The 21,816-nt window shown below is 39.9% G+C and overlaps 1 protein-coding gene across 1 annotated transcript in view; it reads left to right on the forward strand.

Annotated features, from left to right (window-relative positions):
* Positions 1-21,816, forward strand: part of man1a2 (mannosidase, alpha, class 1A, member 2) — a 139,823-nt gene that overhangs the window by 108,308 nt on the left and 9,699 nt on the right. The window contains exons 7-12 of the mRNA XM_073473590.1: positions 1,681-1,775; positions 5,243-5,366; positions 5,872-5,965; positions 16,794-16,909; positions 18,735-18,954; positions 20,274-20,446. Coding sequence (XP_073329691.1) covers positions 1,681-1,775; positions 5,243-5,366; positions 5,872-5,965; positions 16,794-16,909; positions 18,735-18,954; positions 20,274-20,446 — 822 coding nt within the window. The remainder of the gene's footprint in view (positions 1-1,680; positions 1,776-5,242; positions 5,367-5,871; positions 5,966-16,793; positions 16,910-18,734; positions 18,955-20,273; positions 20,447-21,816) is intronic.

The following is a 21,816-nucleotide window of genomic DNA, read 5'->3' on the forward strand; positions in this document are numbered from 1 at the left end:
AGCACAGGGAAATCAACCTGACAACCTACTTTTATGATGAAAAATATGCATTTTTGTCTACATAACAATTCTTCTGATTTAAAAAATGAATAAAGCGGAGAAAAAATAAAGTGTATTGTTTTAACACATTTTTAATTCCTAGACTTACAGTTCAGACATAAGGAGTTTAAATGTCTGGCCCCATGGCACTTCAGTCTCTTTCCGGCCCTTCTAAAAATGTAGTGAGAGAGACAGTGCTGCCTCTCTCTTTCCCGTCTCTCGCTTTCTCTTCTGAAGATTATTACATTAATACTCTGCAAAACTTTAATCTGTAGTTGTCCGATCTATTTTACAACAAATGGCTTTCACCAAATCACACATCTTATTATACAAATACAAAGTGTCACTGTACACAGCAGTAATAGCAGTTACCTCCAGGGGTCTGTATGACCCTGATATCTGTTATTTGGTTTCAGTGGGACGCTTGGAAAAACTTCCACATCACGAGGAATCTAAAAATGAACTAATACATGTGACAATAAAGCCTGTGTAAAAGAAAGGGGACATTTAGTTTAATGACTTTCTTAAAGCACGACTTCACTTTATGACTTTTTCCTTTAAGATAAAGCAAAACATTGTTTTTTCTGTAAATTGTGTATTTGTTACCAAAGCATTTACCAGGAAGATGGAAAAATAAGTGTGTTTTAAGTGGTCCTTCTAAACTTTGTGCTGTGACTGGGACTCTGTTCTGTAGGGAGCAACAGTGATACTAGTGGAAAAGTTAATCTGGAGCCCAGAGTCGTGCATGTTACATAAGTGTTCTTTGATAGTCATGTGAGCGAATGGAAGAACATCTGTTGTGGTACCAAAGACTTGGTAGTCATGATGTCTGAGCTCTTGTTGGTACGGCTAAATTCAAATAAGTAAAACATAGTCCCTGACTAGTGAACTGTGTTTATTTTGTTTATTTGCTGTTTTCGTTGAATGTAATTGTGAGTTGTGTGTCTTCCGTGCAGTTTTACCTGCACATAAGACACACATCCACAGTTACATCTCCCAGCATGATACTCATACACAGTGAGTTCAGCTGCAGAATAACCTTAGTTTCCTTTTATCTCTTTGATTGGCACGCTGAGAAAAGAACAAAGACTGCAGCAGATATTTCCGGGCCTTCATCTGTCAGACGAGTGCAGGAACTTGTGTAATCTCAAAACGAACACATGTCCAGTTCTCTCCATCAGTCGGTGTAAATTAGACGCCAGTCGTGATAATGGAAATCCAACTCTGACTGTGTACTTTGGTATCTCACTCTGCTTAGTCAGTGTCGTTTGACCTCCAAGCTTTTCTTGTAGACATCTCAGCGGTATTCTGCAACATTTCATATTACTGCAGCACAGTTTGAAGGGAGGTTTTGCATATATTAGCCTGCCGGTCTCCTCTATAAATCTGTACGGCTCCGACACTTTGTGGCCATCGTTTAGCAATCGTTTGTCTCCCAACATCTCGCTCTGCATTATTTCCCTTCACACTGCGTTTGTTTTTCTTGTTGGCTTGTTTTATGATTGTACCTGTCAGCTGTTTGAGATGAATATTAAGCAGGGAAGGTTGATGGACTGCAGAGTATGCCAAGTGAACACAATAAAAGGTAATTAATCTTAAAATTAAACCTCTCTCTTTCTCCCATCCTCTCTTTCTCTCCAGGTATTCAAGCTGAAGGCGGTTCAGCTAGCTGAGAAGCTGCTCCCTGCCTTTAACACCCCCACAGGAATCCCCTGGGCCATGGTCAACCTTAAGAGGTCAGTGACACTACCAGTGAAAACCACCCCCTTCCTCCAGTAGCTGGCCTGACATGAATATAAAGTGAGACATGCCACTCAATATCACTTACAGTTGACCGAGCAGCCTTGAAGAAGCTCTGGTGGGACTTGATTGACACATTGTTCCTTGCACAAATGCTGTGTCCGTTTTATTTTTTTTTTTATTTTATTTTTTTTATCTTTACCCTTTCCTCCTTGTGATGTTCCAAGAAAGATGTCAAATTTTAAACCTGCAATAGCTGATTTTTTTGGCCACTTATGGGCAGTGGAAACTAGCTGTGAACACATCACTGACGCCACCTTGTATTGATCTGGTGAACTTGTTCGCAAACTGTTTATTTACACACCCAGCAGATACAGAGCAACATTGTTATTTAGTAGTTGTGTTTTCGACTACCTGGTTCATGTTTAGTCTCTACCAACTCCTGAGGAAGTATCTGGCTTGTTAGCTGCTAAATGTTCCACCATGTTCACCAACTAGTCACGAACTTGAACTTGCTAAGTTGCTTGGTTAGACCTGAGAGAAACTCAATTGATAATTCTCTGTAGGTCCATCAATTTAAAACCGCTTTCACATACACATAATCTCAGTCTATACAAGCCTGTGGACGATTTGTTAAAGTTGTTTAATGCTGTTGGACTGTGGATTTCTTTGTGAAGGATTTTCCCGCACAGTCCAAATGATGTGACTTTTTCACATTCTGAAGTGCCTCATCTCAGTGCCTCTCTCCGCTTTGCTAACATAGTGCAACAGTAGCTAATGTTAGTTTAGAAATGGAGTCGGCTAACATAAACTAACGACCGGCTTCCAGCGCAACAGAGAAGTTCCCTAGAGAGCTTTTGAAGAGTTATTTGTCCTATGATCTGGACTGTTTTCTTGAACCTTTTCCATCTTGACGGACTCTGATTTTTCTTACTCCCCATAACACAGTGTGTGCATCCTTGAACTCTAACAAAAGTCTTTAATGCATTTCCTTCGTCCTAAAACATTTCCAAAGCAGATTTTTAGAAAGTATTTTAATCCAGCATTGTTTACAACCCTGTTTACTAACTCTCAGTCTTATTCTTTCCTGCTGTTGCAGGCACATTGTTGTGTTTTCTTGGCACGTTACAGCCACCTGCAGTAGAATAGTGCGAAATCATTGGCAGGACTATGTATCATGTCTCCCATCATGTGCGTCCTCTTGTGCCTGCATGAGACAAACAAAACAGGACCTGCTGTGAGAGAAACAACTCCAAAGAGTTACTAGAGATCAAAATCTCCATAACGTTAATTTAATTTAAAAGTTTTAGACCTGAGTCTCCTACACAGCAACAACGATGAACAAGTTCTCACACTCACTCGTTTGCTCTCAGCGGTGATCAAGAATACCCTGGCCTTTACAATTAAACACACAGTGGAGTTATAGCAGAGATCCACAATGTTAACAAGGGTTTGTACAGGTCCTTCACATCCTTCATTTCATCATATTATCAGCGAGACCTGGAACTTTTAATGTTTTTAAATGTTATGTTTGAGTCCTGAATTAATTTAAAACTGCAGTAGTCCCAGGTGACCCTGGCATACTTTAAAGCTCCAGCACATCCACAGTCTACCCACACAGGTGTTTTTCACTTTTGCTGCCTGATTAGCCCTCTTCACAGGACCGTGTGGGCATGTACAAACTGCACAGTGAGGCCAGGACAACTAACACCTCCATCATTCTTACCAACACATAATTTGGTCACCTGTGCCCAATCGACTTCAACCTGAAAAGGAGTCTCATCAGTTTGAATATGGCTGTATGAGCAGGGCTCTGTGAACACGCCGCAAAAAAGTCTTAACAAAGTGTTAAATTGAACTTTTATAAGGCTGTAGTCACCCTGTTAGCCTGCAGCTTGTAGCAGTGGTCCACTTTTCTGTAGTAACCTCGGCCTGAAGTGTAACATTACCCTAACATTTTCACATTTCCAACCCTCTCTGTTCCTCTTATTGGTTTCTACTACCTTTTTGTCACTTCATTGTATCTGTGAAGAGAGTGTGTGCATGTGTGTGTGTGTGCGTGTCTGTGTTTGCCTGCGTGTATGTGTGCCCCTTTTTTACTGTCCTCTTCCACTGTTCCTCGCTTCTCTATCAATTTACTTTGAATGAAGCAATGAAATGAAATAAAATGGCTGTATCGACCTGTGGGATACTTTGTTGTTAAGCACCCTGGCTTGGTGTGTGTGTGTGATCAGTGTCCTGTTATATGTGTTGCCAGGCTGTTGGAGATTTGTGTTGTATAAGCCAGGGCCTCCTTCACAAGATAATTCTAATTTGTTAGAGAGTGAACACTTTGTGTTTTGTCTTTATCTACCTCTAGACAAACACACAGCGGAGAAAATGCAGCTGCACATGTTCCTACATCACAGACACCCCCAGGAATAATAGTACACACAGGAATTTAATCTAAACAGAAAACACATCTGTCTTTTTATGCTTGATCAGACAAACAAGGTGCTTCACACACACACACACACACACACACACACACACACACACACACACCTCCTCCTCACACACAAATACACACCTATTATGCGCTCATGTAAAATTGAAGCAGTGCAGGATGCCTCCTGTGTCACATCTGGTCATGTGTAAATGTCATTTTACCTGCTGTGAGTGCACGTAGTGAACCTGTTGCACTGGCTGCAATCAATCCAACTCCGACACTGCTGTGTGTTGCAAGATTGAAAATATATTTTCTGGTTTTATGTCGTTATTAAGAGCACCAGTATCTTACTTGAAAATGTCTTAGATATGAAGAGAATTCCTTTTGCATTTTAGGGCATATTTAGGCTGTTACTTACAGAGATTAAATTATCTTTACATCGTGATCAGAAAGTCACGCCAAAAGTGACTTATAGTTGTAATCACCATGATTACTTATTTATTTATAGGGGCTCTGTGGAGCTTCTGTGTTGTGTTGGAAGCTGGTCGATAGTTTATGTTAGTGAACTAAATAAACCCACCGTCCAGCAGCATTAAACTACTTATTAAAATGTAAATGTCACGTTACAGTCTGCTCGCATATGGGCAAAAAAGTGATTAATACATTTAAATTACTACAAATTGCGATATATCCTCAGCTAGACGCTCATTTTATTTAAATTTAGACTAAAAATAGAGTGTTAACAGACACAAATTTTATAGCCTTACAATAAAAGTGTTGAGTCATCGTCTGCATTGAAAACCCTGTAGGCCCATAGTCATTTTGTTCTATGGACCAGTTAAAACTTTTACTATTCTTTCACATCAGCTGTACAGAATTATAATCTTTGCTTTTTGTCCAACCCACTCTCTCCCTCTCATCTTACTCTGTGCATCACATCAATCCCTCACCCTCCATAATCAACTCTCTTCTCTTTCCTCTTGTCTTCTCTCTCTGTCTTCACCATCTCTCCACCTCTCCTCACCCCTCCTCCAGCGGTGTTGGTCGTAACTGGGGCTGGGCGTCAGCTGGCAGCAGCATCCTGGCTGAGTTTGGGACTCTCCACATGGAGTTTGTTCACCTCACCTACCTGACAGGAAACCCTGCCTACTACCAGAAGGTATTATTGTCTGTTTGTGTGTGTTGTGTCTGGATTTGCTTACATGTGCACTGCTGTAGCGTGTCTGCATTAGTGTTGTCATGATATTGGAATTTCTAACTTCTATACAATGCCTTGAAAAATATCAATACTCGATACTATCAATACCAAGGGGAAATATTGACCCAACATCAGGGGCACACATTATCACATTTATATTAAAAGACAGTTAGGTACAGCAGCATCTAAGTTAATTTGCTTCTGAAGGGGGTGGGAGTGTGTAGGCACTAAGGTGGTGCATGTGTCAACTTCGCTGTTGGAGAGGAGGATAAAAAAACTCAACTAGTACGGGAGTATGGGTACTGCAAAAACTGAGAAACCATTTGAAGTATTCAGTAGCGATATTCATCGATATTTGGATACTTTTGACAACACTAGTCTTCATGCTTTCTTTGCTATGTGATACCAAATAGAAAGCCTTTTTGAAAAGGTAAATAGTTCCACTGTTTTCTGGTGTTGATCACAGGTGATGCACATCAGGAAGCTGCTAGCCAAAATGGACAGACCCAACGGGCTCTACCCAAACTACCTGAATCCCCGCACGGGCCGCTGGGGTCAACGTAAGTACACAGTTTGGTTTAGATGGACAAGAGCAGCAAACAGCAGGGTTTGCATCAAAATGTTTTATTCAGCAGTCACTTTGGCATTTAATCACAACCTCACATTAAAGTGCTGACACAAGTACATACAAGTGGTTAATAACTAAGAGTTTTGCCTGCACTTTTAAGGCCTTTTATGGTTTTAAAGACCTTTTCAAACATTTAACAGAAAAAAAAGAAAAACATTCAGTTGTTGTGAATGCATTTTCGTTTTTCTAGATTAAATTTAAAGAATACACCTGGATCACTGCTCTGCAAGCAGCCACTTTAGTGTCAAAATATTCTTGTGGGCTTCAGAAGATCATGTAATCTAAGTGCTATGAAGAGAAACAGGAGGAATCAGCACTAAGTAAAGGAGAAAGGAGTAGAATGGATCTTCTTTAATGAGAACAAATTGAAACGAGTAGAGGAAGATAGAAGAGGGGTAACACAGTATTCCCGGTTATATTGATTACATTTTGGCAGTGTGCCCGGGGAAATTAACAGCTCAGTGAGTGGAGTTAGATGTGAGGTGGCACACTATTCTTGCTCTGAAAGGTGCCTCTTCCACTTAAAGTCGTCTTGACCAAATTAATAATTAAAGCAGGTGAGACACCACATGTGTCAGTTAGCTACACCTACAATCATTTAGTATTTCTCTCAGCTTGACATATGGTGATGGCCGAACAACCAGTGGAATTGTGGTCACATTGAAATGATGCCGAAGCAAACATGTAAAACTCAGTTGAACTTTTGTTAAAGGTTCAAAGTTCTGTCTAAAGAATGTTTATGTACATATGAAGAGTTTTTGGTAGCTGGTTCTGTGCAAAAGTGCAGTTTAGCCCAGTAGCTCAGGCAGTAGAGCGTGCACCTCATGTACAGAGGCTGTGTCCTCGCTGCATCAGCTCAGGGTTTGAATCCGACCTGTGGCCCTTTGCTGTGTGTCACCCCAGAATTTGTTGATGGTTAGTGATGACAAGAGGATCAGAAAGTACTGCTTCAGTGTACAGGTGTGAATATTGTATTAAGTGAGATATATCCTTAAATACTACAGTGTAATTGGATGTGTCAAAATCCGTTTTTAGAATATAGTAGAATTGTAAATAGAGATTCTGAGTACAAGCAGATCTTGTAACTCCGGGTCTGGGCCTCCTGACATGATAAATGATAAACTGATGTCACAGATTTTCTTTTCTTGACTTTGCTGAGTTTGGCCTCACCTACAGCTTCATAGCAATCCTTTGACTCATCTTCCAAATACTTAATCAGAATAAGCAACATTTTCTTTCATACATGCAGTCTGGATGTGTGTACTTTTCTTTTAATATTACTTGGGATAACTCAAGATATCATCCTAGTACTCTTAAGGGAATATTAGATATTCCCTTTTATTTATTTTTCAGCATTTCAGCAGGGAGAGTTTTGAACCTGAGAAACGTTTAACAGAGACTCAGATGCCGGGTGACAGATATGGAGAGGATCGCAGTTCGTTATCACAACATTCCAACAGAATATTAAAATATTGTGGATATAAAAACATTCCTTTTTGTGGGCACACTTGCCTTAGAAGTACGAAGCACAGTATTTTTTTCCCATCGAGCAGAAATGACTATCTGCTTGGGTTTATTCTTAAGTTGGGTGAAAGGAAATGAAAAGATGAAATCTGTTTACAATTGCATATATAGTGTTGTTTTTATTTGTCCGGGGGAATGAGTTGCTACCTCAGAGAGTGCCATATTAAGTCTTTTTAATCTCACAACACTGCCAAGTAAATGGGAAATGGGCAATAGTCTTGGGCAATAGGCTTTACTCAGATGAGAAAACAAAAGAGGAGATGGTGCCACTCTTGAAGCAAAATACTGATTTTTTTTTTTGAACGACTGCTGTGATCTGGCAAGATGAAATCTCTGTTTTATTTGTTTTACTTGTCGACAAAACAAATGGAGAGCACTCATGGATGGTTGGATAAATGGTTGGGCTCATTAATGGATGGATATGTGGCTTGGCAGTGGCTTGGCAGTCAGACTGATGTACTTGTAAGTGCACAGACTTTGGGCCAAAAGCACGGCATAATAAATGGATGGAAGATGGAGGGAGGGCGGATTGATTGATGGATGGATAAGTACATTAACAGATGGATGGTTAGCTGGCAAGCTGCATGACTGGGCAGGTGATGACGGATGTTTTCTGTTTGTTTCTCTTTATGTGTGTGAGTCGGGGAGAGAGTCTTTCTTTTTGCGTTTGAGTCATAAAATATAGTTTTGAGTGTGAGTGCATCAGTGTGTCTGCGTGTGTCTTTGTGAGCACACAAACTAACAGTGTCTCTTTGCACATACACCAGACCACCTGACATATTTATTGATCTAATGCATGTTGCTGTGTGTATTTGGTCTTAAGCCTTTGGTCTGAGCCTCGGATCAGAGCAAAAATGCCCTTGAATGTAGATAATTCTTGCAAATCAGAGATAATGAGGCAAAGGTGCCACTGAAGGTTAAAAATCCCTTTTTTATATTATGAGATAAAGTAATCATGTCTCAACAATCATACAACAACTGCAGATTATTTGTCTGTAGCTGGTTGACTCTTTGCATCACATCCTGGGTAAGATAATTAGCTTTAAAAATAGACTCTTGCTATAAAATGTCTCAAAACTACTAAACCTTTATTACATAAATTATCCCAAATGATTCCAACAGTGTTCCAACCCAGAGAAATTCAAGGGTTTACTCAAGCCAATGATGGACTTCATTTAGTCGCACGTTACCAAAAGGTAACGAAAGAAAGTCAGAAACGTGACTAAACATTAAGTGAATAAAACAAAACCTTCAAATCCATCAACATTTCTGTCTGAGTCACTTAGAAAGATTTCCATTAGCAATGGTGGTTATTTAACAATAAAGACATCAACTCCCATGATCCCAGACTACATATGTCTTTTGTTTTGATTTGATTTAGGGACCCCCCATCGGCAGAAATAAAGGGGAGATAATGTTGGCACTACACTACCAGAAGAAGAAAATGCAGACTCTTTACAAACCGCTGCATCAGCCAAAAAAATAGACCATAAAAAAGAATGAAATGGTGGTTGATGTGCTTGCCAGTGCCTTCAAGGGTTGTTCAGACCAAAAACATTACTGGACGTCACGTTGTATTCACACAGGCAGAGCAGCATCCAAATATTTAATCTAATCTTGTCTTGTTGACATGTTGAAAATGAAACTAACAGGCAAAGATCGGCCTGTTTTCTGTTTGTTTGTTTTCAGGCATTACTGCGACATTGAGAGTCAAATTGTTCAACAGTCAGGAACATTTTTTCTCTCTTGCTCTCTTTGTATCTCATTCAAATAGTCACTGAACACAGAAGGAAACTTTTTTGTTGTATGGACTTTGTCAAATATAATGATACTGCAGTTACTGTCAACATTTTCCCATTTTCAAAAGAGGAGAAAAACATTTTTGGACATATTTGTGCAGACGCTGAAAGCTTTCAAGCCACTGGGTGGGCATTTCCCATGGCAGGAGCTGCCTAGCATCTAATAGCCGGCATTCCTGCGAGACACGCTGTCAACTTTTGTGATGTGCTTCTGACTGGAGCAAGTCATAGCCCTGTATAGCTGACAAGACACAACACTGACAAGACACAACTATTTAAACCTGTGTAGCGCTGGTTAAGTACCAAATAGGGATTTAAGACATCTGCCTCTGTTAAGTTTGTTATCTACTCAGAAAGTTGAAGCTTATTAAGATAGCTTGATATCTTTACTGTAGCACTCATTCAAAATCATCATTTGTTTTTCATTTTATTTCAACACCAGCTAGTTATCTGCCTGTGTTTATATTTTATTGTTTCCCTACTCATACAGATTATGCAACTATCAAAATCCCCCTGGACAATACTAAGATGGGGGATGCTATCATGGCAGAAAAACAAATCAAATTTAAATTTTGTCTTTTTGGTCATGACTAACCTTTAAGAACTCAAGTTGAATCCAACACCAAGGATATAATGTATGTGCTGATGTCTTGTGGAAAGATTTTTTATTTGAGATTGATTTGGAATTAGTGTAAGTTTACATGTTCAACGTTAGAATTAGAAATAAGAGGAGAGGTTTCAAACATATAAAGACAAACATCTCTGTATCAGTTGTCTTGTTAAACATGTTTTTAATCAACAGTGCACACATCAATAAACCAGCACCAAAGATCCTCTACAGTCACTGCTCACGGTGCTGTCACCATACCATGATTATCTTTCACAGTCAGGAAGGCATAAAATGGAAGAACATTAAAAGTGTCTCTTCAGATAAACCCACAGCGTGTGAAACATGTTGTTTTCGAACCATGATTGTTATTGACATATTTTTGAACACCTGTAACTACTACTGAGTCAAACAGGGACACCGCTTCATTTAAATTCATTACAGGAGCATTTAGACTGAGTTGTCAGGACTGAACAGAGGCGGCACGGCTACAAAGATTTATGTGCGCTGATATTGGGCACTAAATGAACACAAACCACGAGCCACAATCTGCCCGTGGCTGGAACGTTTTTTTGTGTCTCAGCCGCTGTGGCACGTAAACAGCCACCAGTTGGAGCTTTTGTTATCTTCTTAAACAGTCTAATTGCTTTTTAAAATTGAGACTGCGTTTTTTCACCCAGCCTGTCACATTGTCTGTCACCTTGGCTATGGTGTGTGTATGTGTGTGTGTGTGTGTTTGAATTTTGAATATTTGGGTGAGAAGTAAATGTGAATGTGTGCCTGTGTTTGAGACAACGTGTCAAGTGTTTGAAGGGTGGAAGCATGTGTCGGGAGTGTGTGCAAATGTTACCACTGTCTATAAATTTTGGTGTGTGTGTCTTCTATTGTGGAGTGTAGGTGTGTAGACAGTAGTTAAGCCAGACTAATGAGAACGAGGCTGAGCTCCTGTCTTAATGAGATCCTGCTGTGAGTGACAGCCTTATTACCACACACTTCTCTGTCTTACTATAACACCGCGCTGCCTACACACACACACACACACCACCCACTGCCTCTTTTTAACCTACTCACCGACACTCTTCTTTGCTCTCTGTCAAATACACACACACACACAACAGTCTGTCAGACGCTCCTTTCTTCATTACTGGGTTATTATATAGTAAAATTAATTAGTATTGAAACAGGTTTCAATCTTAATTGTAACGTTGTGTTTTACAGAGGTTCAACTTGATAAAGCTAAAATTGGTTCAATTTAATTCCTTCCTTCTCTCTCCCAGCAGTGGGCACCTGTGCAGGAACATACAGTACAATCGAAACTGCCTTTTTGTAGCCTGATGATCAGAATTTCTATTTGGTTTCTCTTGATTAGTCTGACACTGTGTCGGACAAATCAAGAGAAAAGAGAGAAACTGGAAGGGGTCATTTGTCAATTTTCAAGAGTAATTGGTTTTGTCAGTTGACCTGATACAACTTGTATAGGAAACAGTAGTAGTGTTAAACTCAACCACACTTGTCGCCATCTTTGAGGGACCTTCTCTGTTTTCTGGCTCTGTCAAAGTAAAATGATGTCTACTTGACTAACATAACTCCTGTCCACAAAGCTTTTTACGTCCCAGTTGTTTCCAAATGGGAAAACGGTGGTCAGTACGCACAACACCAGACATCTGAACCATCACTTTTTTTCCCTGTCGATGCCTTTTTTCAGTTGATATAAATCTTTTTCTGTACTCTTCAACAAGTTTGAATCAATCGTTAATTTTAGTTGAAATTAAACAATTCTGGAGAAATATAGGTGATTGTTGAGTCTCAGCCTGGTTGCCAGGATGACATGTTAGCAGTTAAGGTTATGCAAAGCACAGATACATCCAAGTTGAACATGTTTATCAAATTACTTTTACATCAGGAAGTGAAGGAGAAGTTGGTGAAGTTACAAATGCAAGGCTGCCAAACGGGTGACTGCAGTTTGAGGTTCAGGTGCTAGACCAAAAGAAGATTGAAATATAGTCAACTTGAAAAAAGTCTGCACACTGTAGCTCCCATTTACCTGCAATTTATTGTCACATCCACAAGTTCACAAGTGACGTTTTCAGCTACTGCTTTTCAACTTCAGCATTGGTAAAAGTGACACCACTGGATATTTTGAAATAGAGTTGGGGACCTTTCCAGCCATGTCTGTGGTGACCAAAAGAGGAATTTTTAAGCCAACCCATGCTTTTTCCTAACTCTATCCAAGCCGAGCAGAAGTACAGCATTGTGATGAGAGAAACAGAAAATTAAACCTAAACAAAAGCAAAGTTGTAACTTAAAAAGACGCGCAGCTTGAGGTCTCATGCCCAGGGCGTCTAATATCAATGCTTTGGGTTGGTATTGAAGGCAAGCCATGGGGATGGTGGCCAACCCACAACATCAGTATTTGACAACCTTGAACTAAACAATCAACTTTCTTCAGAAATATCTGCTTCACCAGATTTGACAGCTGTTCAGGATTTGTAAATAATGACTTTGTCAGTCAGAATTACTAGTGTGGTGCATAACTTGATCTAGAAAGTTGAAACTAAAACTTGGCTGACCTTTGCTGTTGTGCTCCTCATTGGGATGGATACTGCATAGAAACAAACTGTACTGCTGCACTTGATAACATAGACAAAAGTTATTAGTATTAGCTCAGCAGCCCGTGCCTGTGACCTGTGTTTGAATCAGAGTGTGTTTGAAGCTTTGTGAAGATGTCTCCCTGTGTACATGCATCTCTCTGTCTGTGGTTTGGTGTGCGTTTGAAGCCTCTTCAGCAGACCTTGCCTTTGATTGACAGGCGCTTCCTGCATGACCCTGATCCTTTGATTGGCAGAAAAATAATGGAGAGAAGAGGAGTTGAGGGGAGTGTGTGTGGGCGGATGCTAAGTTGAAAGAGTATGGAAGTGATTGTGTAACGGAAAGGTAGAAGGTTGAGGGAAAAATACAAAAAAAGATCAGACAGAACTTGAACGAGCACTTCCTGTTCCAGTTTGTATTTTAATCTGTGTTGCCTTGTTATTTTCCTCTTTACATTCAACAACTGTCTTGTGTAAAAGGGCAGCTGGTGCTGTAGGTGGTGTATTATCTTTATCCTGGTCTGATGCTGTGTTTTCCAATTTCTGTGATTTCACTCTACTTGTTATTTGTGCTTTGCTCCGTGTGATACATCAGGGTCCATGTTTGGAACAAGTGTTTTTTCTTTCATGTGCCATTGCTTCAGATGTGTTTTCACATATTTATTGTAAAAATCAAACAATGGCTCAGTCGTTCAGGAGACTGGCAAACAGTGATAGTGAGACAATGCACTATGAGCACGGCATGAGATTGTTCAGAGCCTCTAAACTAGATGAAGGTCTGTTAGAGACTTAGATATAAAATTACCCTGTCCAATTGTGCACAATGTGACGGTGAGTGGAGGAAAGTGTACATTGTGTGCACACATGGTGCTTGTATTGACAAAAACAATGAGTGTTTGTCAAGATGATATTATCATAGTAATAACAACATAATAATTCAAACAAAGTCAACCACTGACATTTTATCACACTGGTTCAAATATTCACAAAGCAAAAAAGAAGGAAAACCAAAACGAAGACACAAATTAAACTTTTAAGACGTGCCTCGGAAAAGAGCCTGTCTGGTAAAATAGTGAAAGCAGCTGGTGATGAATTTTTACTCCATCTGACCTTTTTATTTGTTTACTAAATGTGTGCCCTAATCCAATAATCAGGCTGTCCTTAATCCCCCCTTTTCAAGGTCTTTGTGATGAAAAATCTGTTAAATTGTGCTGTATGATGGTGAAATAATTCCTGCTGTAATGTAGGGGATTTACAGTCGATCTACTACTAATGAATTATTCTGTGCATGAACAGAAGGCTATTGACTTCCAATTTAAATCCAAAGAGACTGGACCTCTGTCCTCTCCAACACTTTCGTTGAGTACAAGAGCTTCATTACTGCAAAATAAGTAAACTTTTTAAACTTTTGTACATCTATCATCTACACTACACATGGCTCCATCCATTTATTTTCTGCTGCTTATCAGTACTTGTACACAGTGGCCGCAGGCTAAATAAGGTAGATTATATGTCTTTTTTACTCAAGCTTTATCCTGGATTCACATGTTAGGATGGAATATGAAAACAGTCCAGTGTTTTCTGACTTATCCCTTGGATGTATTCCCAGTTGGACATGCCCAGAAAACCTCCACATGGGAAGGGTCAGAGAGGCAGCCTGTTCAGATATCCAAACCACCTCAAATGGCTCATTTCTAAGCAAAGTAGCAGTGGTTTCTACACTGATGTCTTTGGGCTTTCTGAGCTCCTCACTACTAACCCCAGACACTTTGTGAGGTAAAATCATTCCAGCCACTTGCCTAAGCTTATAAGATTAAAGAGTTGGTCCACTGTTTGGCTACCAGGACTGAATCATAATCGCTCCTCCTGAATGTGAGGCTCAGAATCTCTTTTCCATCGTCCTGATAGACAATTTCCCCTCTGTGTGTTAACCCTAATGGAAACGAAGGTAGACAAATAAATTGTGTACTTGACCATGAATATTTCTGTACTGTGAATAGAAGCTGATTAGACACGTATAGGACCTACAAACACGTCTTTTGTCAGCGAAGGTGACCAAGGTGCACTGCTGGGTTTGAAAGTAGTTTTCTTTCAGCTACCAGATTCAAAAATACCCACATGCCACTTTCAGTACCTCTCCAACCAAGTATGATAATTTGACATGGAACAGAGCCTCCAGAAGAGGGTTGGTGACCTGCCAGAGGCTGGCAGAGCAGAAATACTCAAGATGAATACAAAACATAACAGCATTCATCTAGGTCTGGTGGTTTTTTCCACCCAGGATAGAACAGTGTGAATGTGGTATTTGAAGCAGGGGAATTATTGAAATAACATTCATTTTGAACACATGCGTCATTAACTGCCAAATACAAGCCATAACACCCCAGAGAAAGTCTGCGTCATTGGAAGTGCTTTAGTGCTGCTGATGCTGCAGGAGCACCTGCTAATGTTGTTATGGATATCATAAAACATGTGGAAAGTACAGCGTTATTGCAGCAAAATGCCAGCACACACAGACTTGTTATTACCTTCATAATTATGCAATGGTGTCTATGGTTGGCTCACCATCAGCAAATGTTTTATTCCACCAAATGGAATCGTTTACATAACATTAAGTGGATTTCAAGTCATTTATTAATTGATTTTATTCCCAATTGTGAGTAAATCTGAACCAATCAGTGACAGACTGTCTCTAAATGTGTTTCATCCATACTAGTGCTCAGTCACTAGTCATACCATCTCAGCCACTCACATGTATATTCACAGATATGAACACACACCCCAGCACACTCTGCCCTCACGGCTCCTGTTTGTGAGGTTTCACTCTCTCTGTAACAAAAGATGAATAATTCATTGCTCTCATTGCTTCTTCATCTTTCTCGTTCCCCATCTTTGCGTATCTCTCCATTTACCTACGGGCATGTTAATCACGTACAGAAAAGAATCTCTTTAGATGAGACACAAAGCAATCTGCTCAGATATCCCATATGATTACACAGAGCCGATGTGATAGTTATACGCCGAGGATGAGGAATATTTCAGTCTCACCCAGTGAAATCAGAGCTGAATATACCTATTCTCATCTGAAATTGCTTCCCATACTAGACTTTTGAGATCATAATGTGCTAGAGGAAAAGGAAAGACTCAAAATTTCCTCCCTGATTTTGGTGAATTTTACCACCAATCTGTTTAAATTATTCAGTCCATAGTAACCCTATATACCTGCAAAACCAACAAAATGTGTACTATTGCAAATGATGTAGTTGTCATACACAAAACCAAACCAGAATGACACTCTGTACCTCCAGTGCTCACCTCTGCCAAGGCCAAACAGTTACTGAGACACCAGACGCCTGAATACGCCAGATTGTTTTCATCAATATTCTGGCATTATTGCCAGAGAGATCAACAAAAACGTTAAAAAATGTCCGAATTTGCAATTTAAGTAAGAATAAGTGCTGGATCTGTCCCTTTATCTAGATCCACAGCAAAAGTTAATGAGCCTATTCCATGCCAAAAACCCATCCTCCATCAAAGTCTCCTGGAAATCCATTCGGTAGAAACACGGGTGAAAACTCATCCTCTTCTGTGGAGTTTAACTAAAGAATTATAAAGTAATCTCATTATCTCAATCATTTTCAGAAAAGTTCCATTGACAGTAGTGACTTGGATTTGTACTGTCATATTAGTATACTAATCTTGGATGCACAAATGTTTTCTTGTTTTTTTTTTGTAAATCATATTTTATAGGTCAGTGAATTTCCCCTGAAGTAGACCAAAGTGCCATTAAAAATGAGATTGAGTAGGCTCCAAACGTCCTCTGGAGAAAATAAGTTATTTTCTTAGTCTGATCAGAATGAGTGCTGGCTCCGTCCACTCCTCTCTCTGTGGTGTCCTACAAATTAGGACAGGATGAAAGCTGTGTAAACTTTCATGAGGGCGACTGGGGACACTGAAATGTGAGCACATCAGGGAATGGGTAAACAAAACGGGAAATGAGAGGGAACGTGCTGCCAGTATATTGTGGGTGAAGAGTAGTAAAACCACCTAGAGCATCGATGGATACCTTCGAAGCCATATGTTCCGCTCTGCCTGGGAATCAGTGGCAAAGTCAGAAAATGAATAATTCCTTTTGACTTCCTCATTTGTGTGTGTCTCACTGTTTTTCCTCTTTATCTTGGTCAGTCAAACTCTATGTTCCTCCACTCCTCTGTTTTGAACTCTTCTTTTGTTCCTCTCCAGATCACACCTCAGTTGGTGGACTTGGGGACAGTTTTTATGAGTACCTGCTGAAGGCATGGCTCATGTCAGACAAGACGGATACAGAAGCCCGCAAGACCTATGACGACGCCATCGAGGTATGCTGACATTATGAGTTTATGTTGTAGTTACAACCCCAATTCCCCAAAAATTGTTGTTTTACCTCCTCAACTTCATTAATTTTTGTAAGCATTTGCTTATTGTGAATTTGATGGAAGCACCATGTTTCAAACAAGTTGGGACAGGAGCAGCAAAAGACTGTTGAAGTTGTGTAATGCTCCTGTTTGGAACGTTCCACATGTAAACAGGATCATTGGTAACAGATGGTAGTGTCATGACTGGGTATGAGAGGGGCATCCAACTTTTTTGGAATCCGGGTTGTATATCCACGAATGCCAGTTGCTGACCAGTTATCAGAGAGAAATTCAGTTTTAACACTGTGTGAATATTCTGGAGAACAAACATCTGTTTATATATTACAAAAAACAAAAAAACTTTGGTCCCACAGTCAGTAAACTGATGCCCCCATTAGAAGACAGCATTTGCAGCCTTTTACAGTATTCTTGCGAGGGGTGCAAGATACAGATTTTTTTCAGCTTAGTCAATAACCAATTATTACCTGATTCTCATGACCGATACTGACAAGATAACCAATAATTTCACATTTTTGTATTTTAAAAGAAGTTCCTAACCTGTAGTTTATGCACACCTGATGGTAAGAAAGGCTACGATTTAGTGAGCCGTTTTTAAACTGTTCATAATGAGTCAGTGTTACAGGAGTGCAATGCTAGACCAGTGGACTGCTTTTCAATACCTGGTGCCTACATTACCCATAATGCAACCTAGCCACTGAGTGACATCACTGGAGGCGATTTATCAGATGACATGCAGCTTCCTCTGGAGCCACAAAAAGCTTTATACTACTTTGTTTTTCAATGAAAGCAATTTAACTTCATATTGGGTTCCTTTATCAGATAAATCTAATATACATTTCCCAATATCAGGCTGATATTTATCATGCATCACTAATTCTTGCGCTGTATCAAAAGACTGCTGCAGAGAGACATAAACCATCACCAGCCTTTTTATTAACAGCTTGTTACTCAGGTTGATCAAGGTTGAATTTCACTTCAAACAGTTAGTTTGTTGTTTTTTGTTTTTTTTGCACATTTATTTTTAAAAACAAATTAGATAAAGAAATATTACCAGGCCCAGCTACTATGTTTGAACTGCATAGTCACACATCTGTAGTCCCAGTCCAACATGCACCACTTATCCACAAGAAGACTAACAGCTCTCATTGTAATTGTTACCAGTTTTCCTTTTCTAGTTCCCAAACATTAACCGCGCTTCCAGTTTTCCACACCCATCTTTACAAAAGACAGATTCGTTTTTGTTTAGTTTTTTCAAGTTGGATTTAGCAGGAAGCAGATGTCAGTGCTGTACAGCTGATGAAGATGTCATTAAAGTGTCAGAGAGGGAGCAGAACAGATGCTACAGAGCGAAGGCTGAGGGATGTGGCTGGATTTTAAATTCTGCTCACACCACTTTGTTCTGTTTTCTTCTGTTCGACCCTGCCCACCCTCATACACATGCACTCAATGTCACACAACTTAACCTCATTAATATATTCACACACACACACACATACACTTAATATTGCATTCATAACCTCCATCATCATTCCTATAATAAATTCTGTCGGTCGCCCTTTTTGACCCTATATCTTCAAATGTTCACATTCTCACCCAAACACACCCATTTCACACATCCTCATGTACCGTTTCAATCACTACCTGCATACAAATACACTCACACATTCATATGTGCACTTTATATTCCATGTGCAACCTCAATACACATTCTCACTTAAAACAAACTGCTTTTTTCCCACTTCTTCCCACACACACTCCCTTTCTCCAGGCCATCGAGCGCCACCTGATACGCAAATCCAACGGCGGTCTGACATTCATTGGTGAGTGGAAGAATGGCCACCTGGAGAGGAAGATGGGCCACCTGGCCTGCTTCGCCGGCGGCATGTTCGCGTTGGGTGCTGACGGCTCGCCCGACGACAAGGCAGGACACTACCTGCAGCTGGGAGCCGAGATCGCACACACCTGCCACGAGTCCTATGACAGAACGGGTGAGGAGGGCGAGAGGGGCTGTGTGTACACACACACACACACACACACACACACACACACACACACACATACTTACAGTGTGATTAAAGCTGGTATGATATCAGAGTACGGAAGTAATATGTTTGAAATAACTATTAATATTTATTTGACCACAGTGGTGTTTCTTATGTTTAAGCCATGAAAGCTACTCATTGCTATCCTGCTCAGTAATTGCACTCCTATGACCTCAGAATTAACTAGTGTTTCAATGTCAAACCAGACTTTCATTTTAATTTGATTTATTTTGTACCCTGAACACGATCTGTGAAGCAGCACAGTGATTTGAGGGATCACAAGCTATAAAACACTGTTAATAACCTAAAGGACAATAAATTCACTGAAGCTCACTTGGGAACGGTGGTATTTTTTAGAGGCTGGTAGATCGATTGGTCACATTTTCTTTGCAGGTATTACACTTTCAGTTGCTGGAAGCTTAAATGCATCACTGATATTCGAAGGAGACCTTTCAAAATACCTGCTCTGGATGTTTTCAGAGGAGAATCGATATTTGGCAGCAAAGAAACAGCATTGTGTGATCCTGCATTATGATTGCATGTGCATGTGTGTGTGAGGTTGCTCTGAGAAAGACGAGAGGTTGCTGTGGCAACAAATGAAGATAGAGAGGGAGCGAGAGAGAGAGAGAGAGAGAGAGAGAGAGAACTTTCTGGTTAGTTGGCCGAGAGTTTGATAGCAACGGTCAGACTGTCTGAAGTTGGCCTCTTAGTTCTTAATGAGCACTCATTCACAACAACCGTCGAGAGTGTGTGTGTGTGAGAGGGAGTGTGAGTGTGTGTAAATCCCTCAGACAGTCACGTCACTGCTTCTTCAGATTCTCAGTAATCTCCGACAGTAAGACTCTTAATGCTTATCACATTTAATTGGCAAAAAACACACTTTTTGTAAGAACATGAACACTCAATAAACTTAGTGCTGTAGGAGGCTATTTATTGCTTTGTCAAACACGCACACACACAAACTCATACAGGCACTAATTCTTACCAGCTCTGACCTGTAATCAGTATTAACTGAACCATAAAGACAAACAAAGAGCAAAAGATAATGTTTATCTGGTCTCTCCTGTTTTCTTCTCTTAATCATTTTCTGCCTTTTTACCTTCCTTACTTTCTTTCTTTATCTCTCCTAATCACATTCTTTTTTTCTTTTCTGTTCTCCCCCCTCTCTCTATCCCTCTTGTTTCTCTTGTTGCCTCTTCTCCCCTCCATCTTTATTTTTCCTTCCTCTACCATTCTCTACCTCCACCTTTCTCTTCTCCCTCAAGTGTTGAAGCTCGGCCCGGAGGCCTTTAAGTTCGACAGTGGCCTGGAGGCAGTGGCTGTACGTCAGAATGAGAAGTACTACATACTGCGGCCTGAGGTGATCGAGACATACTGGTACATGTGGAGGTTCACCCACGATCCCAAATATCGGCAGTGGGGCTGGGAGGCAGCACAGGTAAATAACGTGCATAAACTACTACATTATGTTTTTTTGAATCCCATGTTCATTTTGATTTGAATGACTGTAAGCAGTTTGTACAGACGTCTGCATTGCTTTGTATAATGTGAACCACCAGGGACGATGTGATAAGACATCTGTTGGATTTGCTTTGCAGCTCTGAGCAAGTACAGTATGAGAGCCTGTTCTCCCAAACAAAAAGAAGCTCAAGCGCTCCTTGCATATGTTTACATGCACAAAATATTTAGTTTTCTGCCTTTTATTCAGAAAAAAACAGTATTCCTACACAGCAGTTCAAATGAAACCAGTGAAAATGATATTCCATTAAAAGTTCTGTTTTCATTCAGCCATGCATGCTCCGATTAACATGCATTAGCATGTTGTCTATGAATATAATAATATGAATATAATTGGAATGGCTGGAGCCAGTTGTGCCATTTTTCTTATATTTCCTCTCAGTTTTACTTGTTTGACCGTGTTAATGCACTCGTTCAACTAGCTTCTTGAGAAGGTCAGCACTGCAATATTTTCACATATCCAAAATCTGGGTGATATTCAAGTCTTTCATAATGTATAAAAGTAGTCATGTTCCTCCTTCTCACCAGAAATCTGGGCTTTTCTTTTGGGCATCTCTACCCCAGCCTTACAAACTGTTGGCTAATTTGTATGTACTGTATACAGTGCTTCCATGTATCACACAGAACTGACCATGAATTGACAGGAGGCTGTGTGTCACAAATTGCCATGAAATTCCTAATTGACATGCATATTCTGAATGTGCTGTATACATGACCAAAGAATACTCCTAAAACCCAAATAATATAGGCATGTCCCTCATATCTTAAATGGAAAATACTAAACTCGAAATAAAGCCTTACTGAGAATGTCCAAACTGAATATGCTGTTTACATGACCCATATAAAATTCAGAATATTACCAAATTGGGAAAAATAGTTGAATGTTAGTGTGCATGTAAATTAATTCATTGTTACATGAAGGGCAGTCATGCGGCAGGGAAAGGTTGATGGAAAACCTAACTCCATGAATCAGCTCTTACTCTTGACATAAGTTGCATACAGGTCATCACAGAAGAGGGACATGGGTTACAAATAGCTAAATTCAGTGGGGTTTATCAGAAGTATAGTCTAATAATGATAAGCAAAATCAACCTGAAAATGTAGTGAGTCCCAGTTATAAGTCTGGAGGTATGATGCTGAGCTGTTTTAAAAAAGTTGTATTTTCTGCATCTTGAAACATTTGGTCAAAGAAACATTTGAAGATCACTAAGCCCAGACTTTCTTCAGATCTATTCCACCTATCCAAAGTACATTTTCCAAAGTGGGAAGATACAGTATTGGTCTAGTTTT

The sequence above is a fragment of the Pagrus major genome, chromosome 9, assembly GCF_040436345.1.
Source record: "Pagrus major chromosome 9, Pma_NU_1.0".
In the NCBI taxonomy this organism is placed as follows: domain Eukaryota; kingdom Metazoa; phylum Chordata; class Actinopteri; order Spariformes; family Sparidae; genus Pagrus; species Pagrus major.